General features: G+C 42.6%; 2 protein-coding genes across 3 annotated transcripts; both read right to left on the reverse strand.

The window, feature by feature from the left end:
* Positions 1-223: 223 nt before the first annotated feature.
* On the reverse strand, positions 224-4,438 carry LOC129728012 (growth hormone-regulated TBC protein 1-A). The gene is made up of 5 exons (XM_055686366.1): positions 3,194-4,438; positions 2,223-2,518; positions 2,020-2,166; positions 1,775-1,957; positions 224-1,716 (listed from the first exon to the last, which is right to left on the reverse strand). Exons 1-5 carry the CDS (start codon positions 3,211-3,213, stop codon positions 1,361-1,363), a joined length of 1,002 nt encoding a protein of 333 aa, XP_055542341.1. The 5' UTR covers positions 3,214-4,438; the 3' UTR covers positions 224-1,360.
* Positions 4,439-6,901: 2,463 nt separating this feature from the next.
* LOC129728011 (putative leucine-rich repeat-containing protein DDB_G0290503) lies at positions 6,902-12,865 on the reverse strand. 2 transcript variants are annotated; one of them, XR_008728611.1, is made up of 6 exons: positions 12,572-12,865; positions 11,340-12,508; positions 11,135-11,270; positions 8,917-11,073; positions 7,455-8,861; positions 6,902-7,232 (listed from the first exon to the last, which is right to left on the reverse strand). XR_008728611.1 is itself a non-coding variant. In XM_055686365.1 (5 exons), exons 1-5 carry the CDS (start codon positions 12,713-12,715, stop codon positions 7,509-7,511), a joined length of 4,959 nt encoding a protein of 1,652 aa, XP_055542340.1. In that variant the 5' UTR covers positions 12,716-12,865; the 3' UTR covers positions 7,187-7,508. The 2 variants fall into 2 exon arrangements, 1 of the variants encoding a protein (XP_055542340.1); XM_055686365.1 differs by having other exon boundaries at positions 7,187-8,861.
* Positions 12,866-13,151: the final 286 nt, after the last annotated feature.

Consider the following 13,151-nt stretch of genomic DNA (forward strand, 5'->3'; position numbering starts at 1 on the left):
CAGCTACTATCAAAAGAGTGTTATAGGCCCCTATTACAGAAGACGAGGCAAGTAGAGTGTAGCATTAGGGAACGCGAGTGTAATTTAGCTTACGACAGCTGAGTCAGTTTCAGTTTCTCGTTATCTGAAATACCAAAATTGGTCAGGCGAATAACTCGCCGCTCGCTTCGTGTTATGTAATAGGGGTCATGATACATACAACTAGTTAGTAAGACCAGTGTCCTGTTTGAATAGCAGAATTTATACTCAATTCATTTCAAACCTTTCATCTTCATAACAGATTTAAATTACATAACTACATAAATTACTGCTGAATTGATTTGGGCAATGATATTTAGATCACTACGGTCTGCATTGTCATTTAAGTTTTTTCAAAGGCCTTATTATATCTTAGCTCTAATCAACAATATGAACCAGTATAACTAGTTCCAAAAATTTTGACTGCAATATACCATAACAACTCTTCTAGGAAAGGATATGTTATATTAATCCTCAAATGTATCACATTGCGCCATTTGGCTACACTGTTTTGCCAAAATTAAAATTCTAGGGTAATGCCAATTGCTACTGACTGATGTAAATAAAATAGAACACACTTTAAATTTTTCTAGTGTTACTGGCTCAGTAACTATGTAAATGCTTGAAATATTGATTCAACTTTTGTTGTCGTTTTATCACTTCATAGGCTGTCTCTTAGTCATAGTAGTATCTTGTGGTTATCAGTTAAAGTTTTGAAAATGTTGTATGACTGCCATAGTCGACTTCTTTTACTTTGTTTCTTTAGGTATTTCAGAGTAGTACAAATTTAAATAAATTTACTCAATATAATCTAGAGCTACCACGCGAGAGCTTAGCAATTAAATGATGTAAAATTAAATTTTGGTCGAATCTTTCATAGTTACCGTAAATTACCCTTTCGTCGTTTGATGTAGATAAAAGTAGTAGGTAGGTATTCTACGCTTGTGCTAGTTCTAAGTTAAACTTTGATTGAATTTTTTTGCCTGCAAAAAACATTATAAACTTAATCTCCATGTTTGTTAAAACAAAACAATAAATTTCGAAAAAAATAGATCATCATCGAAAACATTTAATGTTGATATCATACAGCCATAAGCATGAAACGACTCAAAGAGCAAGCCATAACAATTTCGCTTTGCATGAAGCTTGGATTCCACAATCCCTAAATCGCCTCGTTTAAATTATTGGGTGCGCTAATAAATTCAAAGGTAGAACTAGAGAAAAGTATTTACTAGAGATTTTGTTCTAGTTCTACCTTTAAAAACTCTTAGTGCAGCGATAATACAGCCTCTTTTCAAACCAAATTCAGTCTATATCTCTTAAGGATATAGTTCTCTAAACCCTAGGAACCTTTCCGTTTGCTAGCCTTCCTTTGTTCGTAAATTTGCACCCGTAGAACGTCTATTTGGGAGCGCTTCAAATTACCGGGAACCTTGAACACACTTCTCATAAACCGATGGCAATCCATCAGGGCGGGGTTTTTCTCCAGCGCCCGAAACAGTCCGATTAGGGTGGAAATGTCATCCGTAGCGAGAATCTCCTGCTTCAAACCGATCACAATGCTGATGCCGACGCGCAGCAAAATTTTGTTCCCTTCGAGAAATACGCAGTCCCAAATGCGGAGCGCCGTCTCCGTTGGAACCACTTCTGCATACAAACAGATAAGCCACTTGGTTGCTATCACTGGCCAGGGTAGTCCTACAAAAGGAGTAAGCTAAGTATCGCTTGCGTAAAAATAATTAGAATAAATCCATACCTAAATTTTCGATATGTTTATGTACATCAGGTGCTCGGCTTTTAACTAATTCACTAAGAACATCAATGTCGGTGATAAGGTTATCCATTTTCTTTGTGTGGTATAGTGGGACCACATTTTCTACCAGTACTTTGAGCAACCAAAAAGTCGATTCCTCGTTTTTGGTGACAATTAGGATAAGGCCTGTCAAAACAAAACAAAAATAAAAATAATAGTTTATTTTATTAAAGTTAGAACCTACTCACCGGCAATATAATTCAACCCCTGGCAGTAACCGACCATTTTGTTGTGATGTGCGTAAGTTATCAGTACGTTGTACAAACCCAGTTTGTACTGCTCGAAGTGAATGTTGTCCGGAAACGTTCGTGGAAGATCGATTTTGATTTGGTCCGCTGAAACGTTCGGATAAATAGAATTAAATACGTTGGATGATTGATGAGAAACCTACAAATTTCCTGATCAAACTCATACCGCAGCAAAGTCTGATAAAGCGCCGGTTCCTTTTGCTGCATCTTGTAGGCTCCAGAGGATTTCATCCAGACTTCCTCCCGCAGAGGACCCGGAACACCCTTGCGCACGAATCGTTTGAGCCGACGGGGATCGGCGAGGATGTTGCCATTCTTGGCGAATTTCTGCCACTTTATGCTTCGCGTCGTAAGCACCGTGTAGTAGCTGGACATTATGTTTTCGTACGACTGGTAGTCGAAGTCCGGTTCCCGCTTGAATCCGTACTCGTCCACGTCGCTGTGAATGAAGATTTATTGTTGGTTACTTAAATGACTGATTTATCAAAAACATCGTTTAAATTAAAAAAAAAATTCAAATATTTTTTTCTGGAAGGTACAATAATTTCGTACCTACGTTAATACAATTTCGTGATTTAACAGTTTTTTGTTTTCAGATTCCATGTGGCTTATGCTTTAATTCAAACAACAAAGGATCCGCAAATGTTGACGAATCATTACAAGTGTGAATTATTCTTCTTTAGTACCATTTGTATCAGCTTAAGCACTTTCTCTGAGAGGCTTGAGAGGTACATAAGTATGATAGATGCATGACAATTTCAGTGATTTAAGAGATTAGAAGAGAATTATTTCCTAAATTATAAGAGGGAATCTGTTGAAAATGGCAAGGCACTGAAGATGAAGCGTTGTTATATTTTTTAACTATAGTAGGTTTGACATGTGCGTTTTTTATGGGTATATCAGAATGTTGAATGAAATTAAGCATGCTCGTAGAAACAAAAAAAAAGTTGGCTTCCCCTCAGATGAAGATTTGCTTCAGCTAGCCTCATCCTATTTAGTGCTAAGCATCGTTACGTTATATAAATATCGGGAGCAAACGCCGCCGACTAAATCAAATCAATTACGAGCTGGTGATATCCCTCGCTCGGTTGACGACACACAAGTTGTGACTCACCTGAATTTCGACACTGCCATTCTGGTGTCGCCTGTCGCTGCCGCGAGCGTCCGTACGGTTATTTGTTTTTAGTAATAATATCTGCAGCAGCTGTCGTGCACAAGAGCTTCACGCCGTACCGGCAGGCAGACAAAGTGGGGTAGGTACCACTTGTTTTCGTACTGAATCAGGTTCTCGACTATTCAAACCAGTGTCGCGCTGCACTCTGCACTACAGCATTTTTCACGTTCACGATAAATCCCACACTAACTACGTTGGACGGGATTCCATTGTAGCCGGTGGTGCCCTTTTAGTTTCTTATTTGCGATGTTCAATTTTGAACCCCTGGAGTATCCGCACCGTTCGTATTTGCGCTGTGTTGCACTGCCTTACTGCATTTGGATATTTTTTCTACTCTCACCTATCCAATAACGGTAGCAGTTGTCTTCTGATAAGGTTTTTTACTTCGTTAATTACGAAGGCCTGTTTCATTACAGTTTCGTTCCAAACCAATCGAACATCACACTTCAATTTACACCACAATCACCATCAGCTGTATCGCCATTCTTCTGTTTATTCGTCACTTCATAACACTTCACCAGCAGTGATTAAAACAAAACTGCTCCGCAGCTGTATGCTAATTACCTAACTGCTGGAAGACACCAGTTTTGCATTTGGATTTGCACCGTCACTTTTCCTTCAGCTTGAACACAACACTGTGGATACGCGAAAGCTATACGATTAGCTGCTGACACCCACACCTTTGCATGAATGAAATTAAGAACGGTCCGCGCCACACAATACAAGCGGTATTGCATCCGACCGTGATTTTGAATGAAAGTTATTACGGACGAAATGGCAATTTTGCTTCGCGTAAACACATGACCATTGATAGCGGCAGAAGGTGTCCGATTAGACTGTTTCATCGCACTGGTAAACGATTGACTAGAATATATGTATGAGACTGCTGTACTAAACCTGGCGAAGTAGCTCGATAACCTAGTTTCATAACTAAAAAAACGAAACTTCTTATTGAACTGTAAAATCAATAACATTGTTTGACTATCAAGCATAAAAAATGATGCACTGTTCTACTGGTTTTTGTAATGGATTGGTGAAGGTAAAGGTACCGCAGGGAACAGACGTTTGTTTTGATTGAATTGTCAAACTTGGATGCGCTAGAAAGAAAGCGAAGAAGGAAAGAAGCTTCCGTGGCGTGCGCAAGAAAGAACGTTTCTGAAGGGCGACGTTCTTCGTTCGCGTTATTCAAATTTTATTTATTCGTTTGAGTATTTATTTCACCCTATTTCATCAGACAGGAGTAGACTTCATACATTAATAACTTACTCACGTTTCTCAGCCATTCATCAAACTAGAAAAAAAAGAAAAAAAATAACTTACTCACGTACTATATGTTATTTCTTCTCTTTTAATTCAATCAATTAAAAATAAATTTTATGAATTGATTTGAATTGTTATAATAATTAACTTTCCAGTAAATACTAAAGAATATATAACTTTTTCTGCTTCATTTCTTTGGATTTGAATTAAAATAATTGCTTTAATTTATTCTTGCCATAAAAAAAGTCAAAAGCTTTATTGATAATGTAAAGCCAATAATGTAGGACATATGTACACTGTTTGCCTTAATTAACATAAAACATTGAGTTTCGAAAATATCTCGGGTAAATGAATGCGCCATTGTAACAATATCGTTAACAAATGACATCCTTGAAAACGGATTTTTAACGTTTGGATAAGTTTGCATCGTTCGTCATGAAACGATAGGGGAAATGTCGTCCATCCTAGACTATAAAGCAGGGATACCAAATGTGCAGATTTGTCTGCAAAACGCAGATTTTTGGAGTCCGTATGCAGATTTTTATTGATTTGCAAATATTTGCAGTTTTTCCACGGCCAGCTCACTGTAACCTGTCGTGTTTCATCAGCTTAACAATATCAGCGTGTTTGTGTACTTCGTACAGCTCATGATGCTTGCACCTGCGCCACACCCTATTTGCTAGTGTGCCACCAAGTATTGATCGCAGAACTCTGCGCTCGAAGACTCCAAGCGTTCGCGATCGGTCTTCTCTCCGTCTACAATTCATCCCCGGAAGGATCAGAGTCCAATAGAGTGCTAATTTCGGATCTGTAGGCTACGGAACCTTAGCCGGCTACGCAATCCGTAATAAGCCCTATTCCCTGCCGCAATCCGTCTCTACACCTCGCGACTCACCACGTTGTCACATGTCACGAGAGTACCAAGATGAACAAATTCGTCGACCACTTCGGAAGTATTCCCATCCATCTCCACCGCAGCACCAACACCCGCAGAACAACCATGCTCTCTGCCAGCCACCATGTAATTTGGCATGTTTTGGCGGCAGTGAGTCCAATTCTCGTAGCTTCCCTTCTGAGAGCTCTGAAGGCCTCCTTAACAGCTTTACGTTTAACACCAATTATAACAATGTCGCCTGCGAACCCCAGAAGCATGTGAGACTTCGTGACGACGATCGGCACCCGATCCTCTGGACACCTGCCCTTCGTATTGCACCTTCTAAAGCAGTGGTTCACAACCTTTCTGGCCCCGCGGCTCGTGTTGCTAAACACAAAGAGCTCCGCGCCCCCCCCTCGCGAAGCACGGAGACCATCGCGGCCCCCCAAAAGAATTTCATAGAAGAGGTTTGCAATACGAGGCTGCGTTTTTCAGTCTCATATCGTCCTTCAAGTCTTATTTGTTTCACGTCTTGGTCCTAATATGCAGAAAAGATGAAAATCCGCATTCACAGAGATACCTAGAAAGAAATTTTATTAGCTGTCAAATTTACCAAGAGCTCCGCGGCCCCCTTGTCGGCTGCGGACCCTTGGTTGGAAACCGCTACCCTAAATCTATGTTGAATAGCAATTTCGAGAGCCGGTCACCTTGCTTCAAATCATATATCGTCACGAACGCGTCCGAAAATTCGCCCGCTGTGCTGACACATGATGTGAAGCTGTCAAGCGTCGCACGTAAGTTTAATTAGTTTCGTTGGAAAACCATGCTTAAGCATAATTAATTAGTTTCGTTGGAAACCACGATCAAGCACCGCTCGTTGCGTTTCACTGTATCGTACGCCGCCTTAAAGTCAATAAACAGATACTTGCTTTACTTTTCCTGATATTTCTTCCCTCAGAGTTCACCTGCATCACAATGATACGCAAACAAACTCGGTCCATGGCAGTTTGTTTTCAATTTCTTGAGCGTTCTACACTTCCAAGATCTTGCCACGCTTGGTCCAACCACCTAGCTCGTTGCGCGTCTCTACGTCTTGTACCGGGCGGATTTGCGGGATTGTTGTCCGACATTCTTACAACACGTCCAGCCCATTGCACCGTTCCAGCTCGTGGGACATTCTTCGTCTTCATACGCCATCACCCATCACATACTCCGCCCCAAAGATGGTCCTAAGTAGTCGTTCGAACACGACCAGTGCTTGCAAGTCTTTCTCGAGCATTGTCCATGTTTTGTGTCCGTGCTACTGGTCTTACAAGCGTCTTGTACATGGTGGTACACTTGGTATCGGAGAGAAGATTACCAGACCTCAAGGCCTTGTGAATTCCGTAGTAGGCACGACTTCACACTACCATACGTCTGCGGATTTCTCTGCTTTAGTTGTTAGTCTTCGACGCACATCATCTACTGATGTATGCTGTGCTCTATACCAGATCCTGACTATCAGCTGCTGCAGTCAGAAAACCAATCTATCCTTGGCCCAGCTCTGCTGCGATGTCATCTTTTCCAGCTGATTTTTTGGTCTCGGGCTACTTGATAGTGTTGCTGCCACCTGTCAATCATCTCACGTTTATCCGTCAAGATTCTTCCATCTTTATCCCGAAACATTTTTTCATTCGACGAATCGTCTTAAATCTTGAATTATATTTGAGTTTAAATGACAACTGTCATCACTTCAGAAGATCGTATAGATTAAAAATCTTTACGTTTACTAAGTCTACAATCAAATGATTATTGCTAAAGTTACCTGTAATTTATTACACGCCGTTCATCGCATTCCATCATTGTCTTAAAAGTCAGCATTCGTAAAATAGAAAAAAAATTTAAGTAATCAATTCTAAATTCCATCAACCTTACTCAAAAAACAGATTTCTAACACTAACAACTACTTAATTTATAACCTTTCAACCCACATTTGGAGCGTCTCCTTAATGATTTTGAAACTTGAAATGCGTCACTTATCACTAATTCCAACATGTTTACAATTTGAGCAAAAAATAAATTCAATACCTATAAATTTAAGCACTGTTCACGAAGGCACTATAGTTTTTTTTTCTCACTACGTTAAGTGGGCAGTCTGTCGTCATCTCTAGTTTTACTGTTATCCTCTATCAGTCGAACGCTAGGAACCGCTAGTTCTCCTCCAGATGACGAACTCATGTGGACTGAGGAAATTCGAGATTCACCGGAGAATAAGCCTACACCAACATTTAGGCTTGCTTCCCTAGTCCGGTCGGCTTCGGTGCGACGTCCCGAGCTAGAGGTTGATTTAGACGCTACCGGTGTAGAGGTGCGCTGGACGTTTTTGTCCGTTGTCGTTTGGGTTAACAGTTCCGGTGTTGAGCAGTTGATGTTACTAATGTCCAGCAAAGATTTCAACAACAAACTGCAAGGACTTGATGAGCTGGAAAGTGAGTTCAGGTCCGAATGGGTCCGTATCATTAGCTCGCGAGCGATGAATTCCTTCAAGTTTAACGGTCTACCAGATACCGGACCGGATTCGTTTGGATCTTGCTGCGAATCGGTTAGCTTTGGTAGCGTTTTACCGGAGACACGGCGCATTTCTTCAATCACGGACAATGACGAGCTACTGGAGTGATCCTGCTGCGCTAACTCTTGGTTCTTTTTTAACATTGTGGCTGCCCAACGTAATCCGAGTTGATTCAAATCACGCTCTAACGATCCTGTTGTTTCCGACGCGGGTTGACCTTGGGGAACGTCGAGGGGTTTTTTCGTCGCCTTCGGAACAAGTTGTTTCATTTCGATGGATCCTGAATCTGGTGAGGAACGGTTGGAATCATCCAGAGAATTATTGAACGATTTATCAATGATGTTTCGAAGTTTCAACTCGGCTACTACATCCGGTAAAGAAGCACTAGAGCTGGAGTTACTCTCCAGTTCGGGATGCTTCACACCAGTGTCCTTAAGTGTTTCTTCAGTCACGTCTATGTCAGGAGCTGGATCCGGATACTGCTGGTATCGCAGGAGCTCACTCTTGTCGGTTACTTCCAGCAAAAGATTACCCGAGTAGGCTCCATTGGTTTTCTCCGGATCGTACCTCGTAGTGTCTAAATTTTTCTGTCGCAGATATTCCTCATAGTTCGGAAAGCCCTCGTAGCCCAAAGCACGTGCAAATTCCAGCAGTTTGTTTCGATCCTCCGAGAGCAATTGCTCCGTTGGTTTCAACATCTTATCACTGGAGGGAATAGAAATGTTGATTTTTGAAGCCATCGGCGTTTCCACCTCGAGGATTGTTGACAGTTCGTGAGCATTCGTTGCTTCATCCAGCTGTGGACTGTAGCGGGTGATGGCTACCGGGGGTTTGGTGCGCTTACCACCTGCTATCTCTTTCAGTTCTTCCCCCTTAGAGGGAAATTGTTGATTGCCATTAGCGATTGATAGGACACGGGCAGTCACCTGAAATAGTTGTTTTTGGTTATTGGGTGGGATAAAACAGGCAGGTTCCTCTTACCTTAGGGATATCTTTCAGAAGTGGTTCAAAAGTTGCAACCGCAGGTTGCGTTGGTAGTCGTACAACATCTCTAGAGCTCACTTCTTCAGACGATTCAAATTGAGCCGCTCCAGCGTTCGCGGGTCTCGCATCCGGACTGTCGCGGATATCGGATGATGTAACCGGTCGCGACATGGCGATACCACTGTCCTTGCTGACTCCGATGTGCCGCGAAGCGGTGAAAATATGATTGATTTCCTCGCTAACCGGATCATCCCTCGTCGATTGTGGGCTGGTTTGCGCTGGTGGTGGGCCATCGGCCCTCGCTGGTGACAGCACCTGCTGCCGTTGGGTTAAAGATTGGGGCAAATCCATGTATTTGGTTGATTCCTGCTGTTCACTGTTGGAGGTGAGGCTGTTTTCAATCAACTTTCTTTTCTCTTCTCGCACTTTTTGAATCATTTCCGAGAGCTCGTTGATACGTTTGCTGCAGTTTGCCGTTAGCTGGGAATATTTCTCCAATACTTCCTGCTCGTCACGGTCACTCAGGTTGATAATTTCGACATGACCCTGAGGAGTGATTATTTTTGCTACCTTTTGGGGGGTCTTTTTGGGTGACTTCAGTATCGACTTGAGAGAGCTTTCTTTGACTGGGGGAGACTGTTGTTTCGGCGGTTCAATCGCTTTTCCACGTTCGGATTTCGTCTTCTGCTGTCGAGACTCGTCTTCTTTTCTAGTTAACGTACGCATCCAGATGTCACCGACTCGATTGATATTCTCGTCCAGGGTGCCGTCGAGGGCTTGTTCTTTCAGCGTTTCGTCGATCTCATGCAGAAAGTTATAATTTTCATCGATGAATCGGCGTAACTTGTCCAGACGCGACTGGTTCACTTCCTCGACGCTGCTACTGGATGATCGATTTGCACTAACATCCACAACCGAATCGTGTGGAGTAGAAACAGTTGTGGAAGAGCTGACGCCCAACTGCTCAATCGAGTATCTAGACATTCCCAGTAGACGAATGATATACTGCATCAGAGAAGGATTGAGGTTTTTCTTGCTTCCAGCGATTGGAGGTGGGACTGAGGGCTCCGGCTCCTTTCGCAGCTGGTGCTTCGGAACAGATCTTTCTTCTTGACCGATTTGTTTTAAAAGCTGACTCATGCGATTCCCAATTTTCTCCGGTGGTTGTCTATAAATTGTTGACGTAGTGGAACTGATAGGAGATTGTTCCGGTTCTTTGGGAGGATTCACCATCGTAACCGGAGGAACACTAGTCTGCTTTGATTTTAACGGAACCTGTGGCGAAGCGTTTTCAGTCTGTTCAACTTCCACTACATCTTTGACTTTTTTTCTTTTCCTAACTTCGCTTTTAGATTTTTTGGGAGTTTTCGTGATCTTTTTCTGGGATTTATCGTTCACCGTAATAACTATTTTAACTGGAATTTCCGACCCAGATTGAATGCTCGCATTAGAATCATTAGATGAACTTTCAGCGCCTGCATGCACTTCGGCTTTACCAGACCCTCGGGTTTCAACTACAACGGGAATCCTCGGTTTGGACTGCTCTTTCGCCAACTGATTCAGTTTATCCTTAAGTTGCTTTTCAAGCTCGCGAATTTCTTGCTCCCTTTCGCGTAGCTCCTCTTGCTGCTGTTCTAGTCGTTCCTGTCGTTGTTGCAACTTATGAATCCCATTATCAGTTTGACTATGTGTCGATTTGCGGACTGTTTCATGCGTGGGAACCGCACTTTCTCGCTCGGCCTCCTGCTCCCGCTTCAGCTCATGACACAGTAGTTTTTTCTGCTCATTCAATTGTTCTAATAAATCTTTCAGCTTTGCGACCCTATCCGATTCGCTGCTAGCTCCCGTTGGCAGTGGAATGCCCGCTCTTGTGCTTCTGTTTGGATCATAACCAAGCAGAATCGTGCTGCAACTGTCAGAATTACTAGCGTCGGGTGCAGCGACAGAGTCGTTTCCAGAAACTGGAGCAGCCACATTGATTTGCGTTGGTTTACCGGTTTTAGCTGCGGGGGCGCTTCTTGGAGGCTCTCGCACCTGCGGACAGGTGATGAGCACTCGCTGCTTGATCAGATCTTCCACTGCTTCGTTGGCTCGTTTTAGTTGAGACTCTTTCTGCTTTCGTTGCTGCGCTAGCGTCGGAGGAGGGTTTTTAGACTGAAAGAAATCAACATGTTTATTACAAAAAGATTAGAAAAATGATTTTTTAAATAAATACCACATCCAGTGCTTTTGCTTGGTTCTCTACCCTAACCAGTTTATCTAATTCTGCCTTCAGGTTTTCATAGTCTTTTCGGGATTGAAGCTTTTCAAGTGCTACTTTCGAGCGATCCGTTGCCGTTGAGGAAGTTTGTCTAGAATTATTCGTAATGGAGGAATGTCAGGCATATTCGTTAATTTAACACTTGAAGAAGCAAACTCACCTCCTTGCGTTCAGCATATCTTTTTGCAATCGCTCTAGTCGGCTGGCTTCCTGCATTGCATTCAACTCCCCGTCGACTTTTTCGTTCCGCTGCACAAGCGAACTCGGTTGATCATATTCCTTACGAAACTTGGTATTGTAGTCGTAGTACTGCACCTTGGAACCGGTACTGGCCGCAGTGGACAGTTTAGACGGACTGCTTGCTAGACTTTTTACCTTCGAAGCAACACCGGGTGGGGCTTTCGGGTGTTCAACCAGCTTACGAACTGGCTTCCGGGGGGATTCCAGTATCGATCGGTCCAGTGCTGTACTCGTTGGGAATGAAAGGGTATTTTCACTGAAATCGTCAAATTGGACATATTTTTGAGAGGAATAACTTCCAATGTCTTTGCCGGTGTGTTGAAGCTGTGGTGCTGAGTATTTTTGCGATGTGTTATCTCTTCGTCGTCTGACTAAATCGGACACTTGAGTGAAGGGTTTTAGAGTGGTCGATTTTCCGAGCTGCGCTGTTTGAGAGCCGGTCGGTGAATTGTGTAGTGTTTCGGGTGAAGTGAACGAGGCGGCGTTGTAGTAAAGTGTGTCTATCCGCTTGGAACTTGTGTTCTGAGATGGAACGTTTTCTTTGTTTTTACCTGTAGCTGGTAAGAGTTCATCTTCATCCGAAGAATCGAAAGCTGGTGACAATAGTTGTTGTTTCCCCCTAGAACTTTTCTTAAACTGCTCAAAAGCGCTAAGAGTGTTGGCAGAGGAAACGCCTTCTTCAGGTTGATTTTCCCTCACTTTTTCAGTCGGTACAGAAACCTGAATTCCAACGGATTTCGATGGTTTGTAATCTTTCTTGGTTTTTAATTTTTTGTTTTCCTTTTCTCGTTTTTCTTCGGCATATTTTGATTCCGCTTGCTTGCCTCTTGAGAGTGCAGCCGCCTGTTGAGCGGCCTTTCGCTCCTGGAACCAAACTTCACATTGTTCGGCATCATCCGCTGCCTTATGAGCTTCACCTACTTTCTCAAGGCATTGCTTGTACTCAGCTTGTAATTTTGCAATATTCTGTTGCTTCCAGCGCTTTAACTCGTCCTGTTTGACCTTCTGCACGCATGCTAATTGCTTTTGTTTAGCGATTTGGTAGTTTTTTCGCACCTTGGCGGCGAGTTCCCTAGATTGTTGGCGAACCTGGCAAAAACAATATTTTTCACTACAATTACTGTTGGTTTTGGTTTCACCTTCAATGCTTACCTGTTCCAAACGAGCCTTCCGTCGTCTTTCATTCTCAGCCTTCCGAACAGTTTCCAAGCTCGCAAAAGGATTATTAATGCTGGCCTCCTCAAAAGACAACGGCGTCGGTTGTCCTTTCGCGTGCACCGTTATGTTTATGGACATTCTTCACTTGACCGTTACTTTACACATGATTGTTGCACATGAGAGAAGATAATGTAACAAAATATATCAAACAACAAGCGGAAACAAGTAATTTTTACCACCAAAAATTAAAAATATATACTGAACACAACCAGCAGTTGACAGTTTCGTAACAACATTAGTGATGGGAAACTTATCGATACTTATCGATAATATCGATAAATGCTGGTCATCGATATTATCGTTAATTTTTTGACGTTAACGATAATTATCGATATTATAAGGGTGAGCACAAGTCAGTGCGGCTGGTTACTGGAGAAGACCCAAAAGAAGGAGACCTCACCTACCCTACCACAGGAGTTGCTTTTGCCGCTAGGTATTTGTTGGGTCCTGCTATTCGACAAGATTTAGCATTGTTGGGGGTGGTGTAACGGTTCGCCCCGGGTGTCACTGAGTT

The sequence above is a fragment of the Wyeomyia smithii genome, chromosome 3 (genome assembly GCF_029784165.1).
Source record: "Wyeomyia smithii strain HCP4-BCI-WySm-NY-G18 chromosome 3, ASM2978416v1, whole genome shotgun sequence".
NCBI classification, from domain to species: Eukaryota; Metazoa; Arthropoda; class Insecta; order Diptera; family Culicidae; genus Wyeomyia; species Wyeomyia smithii.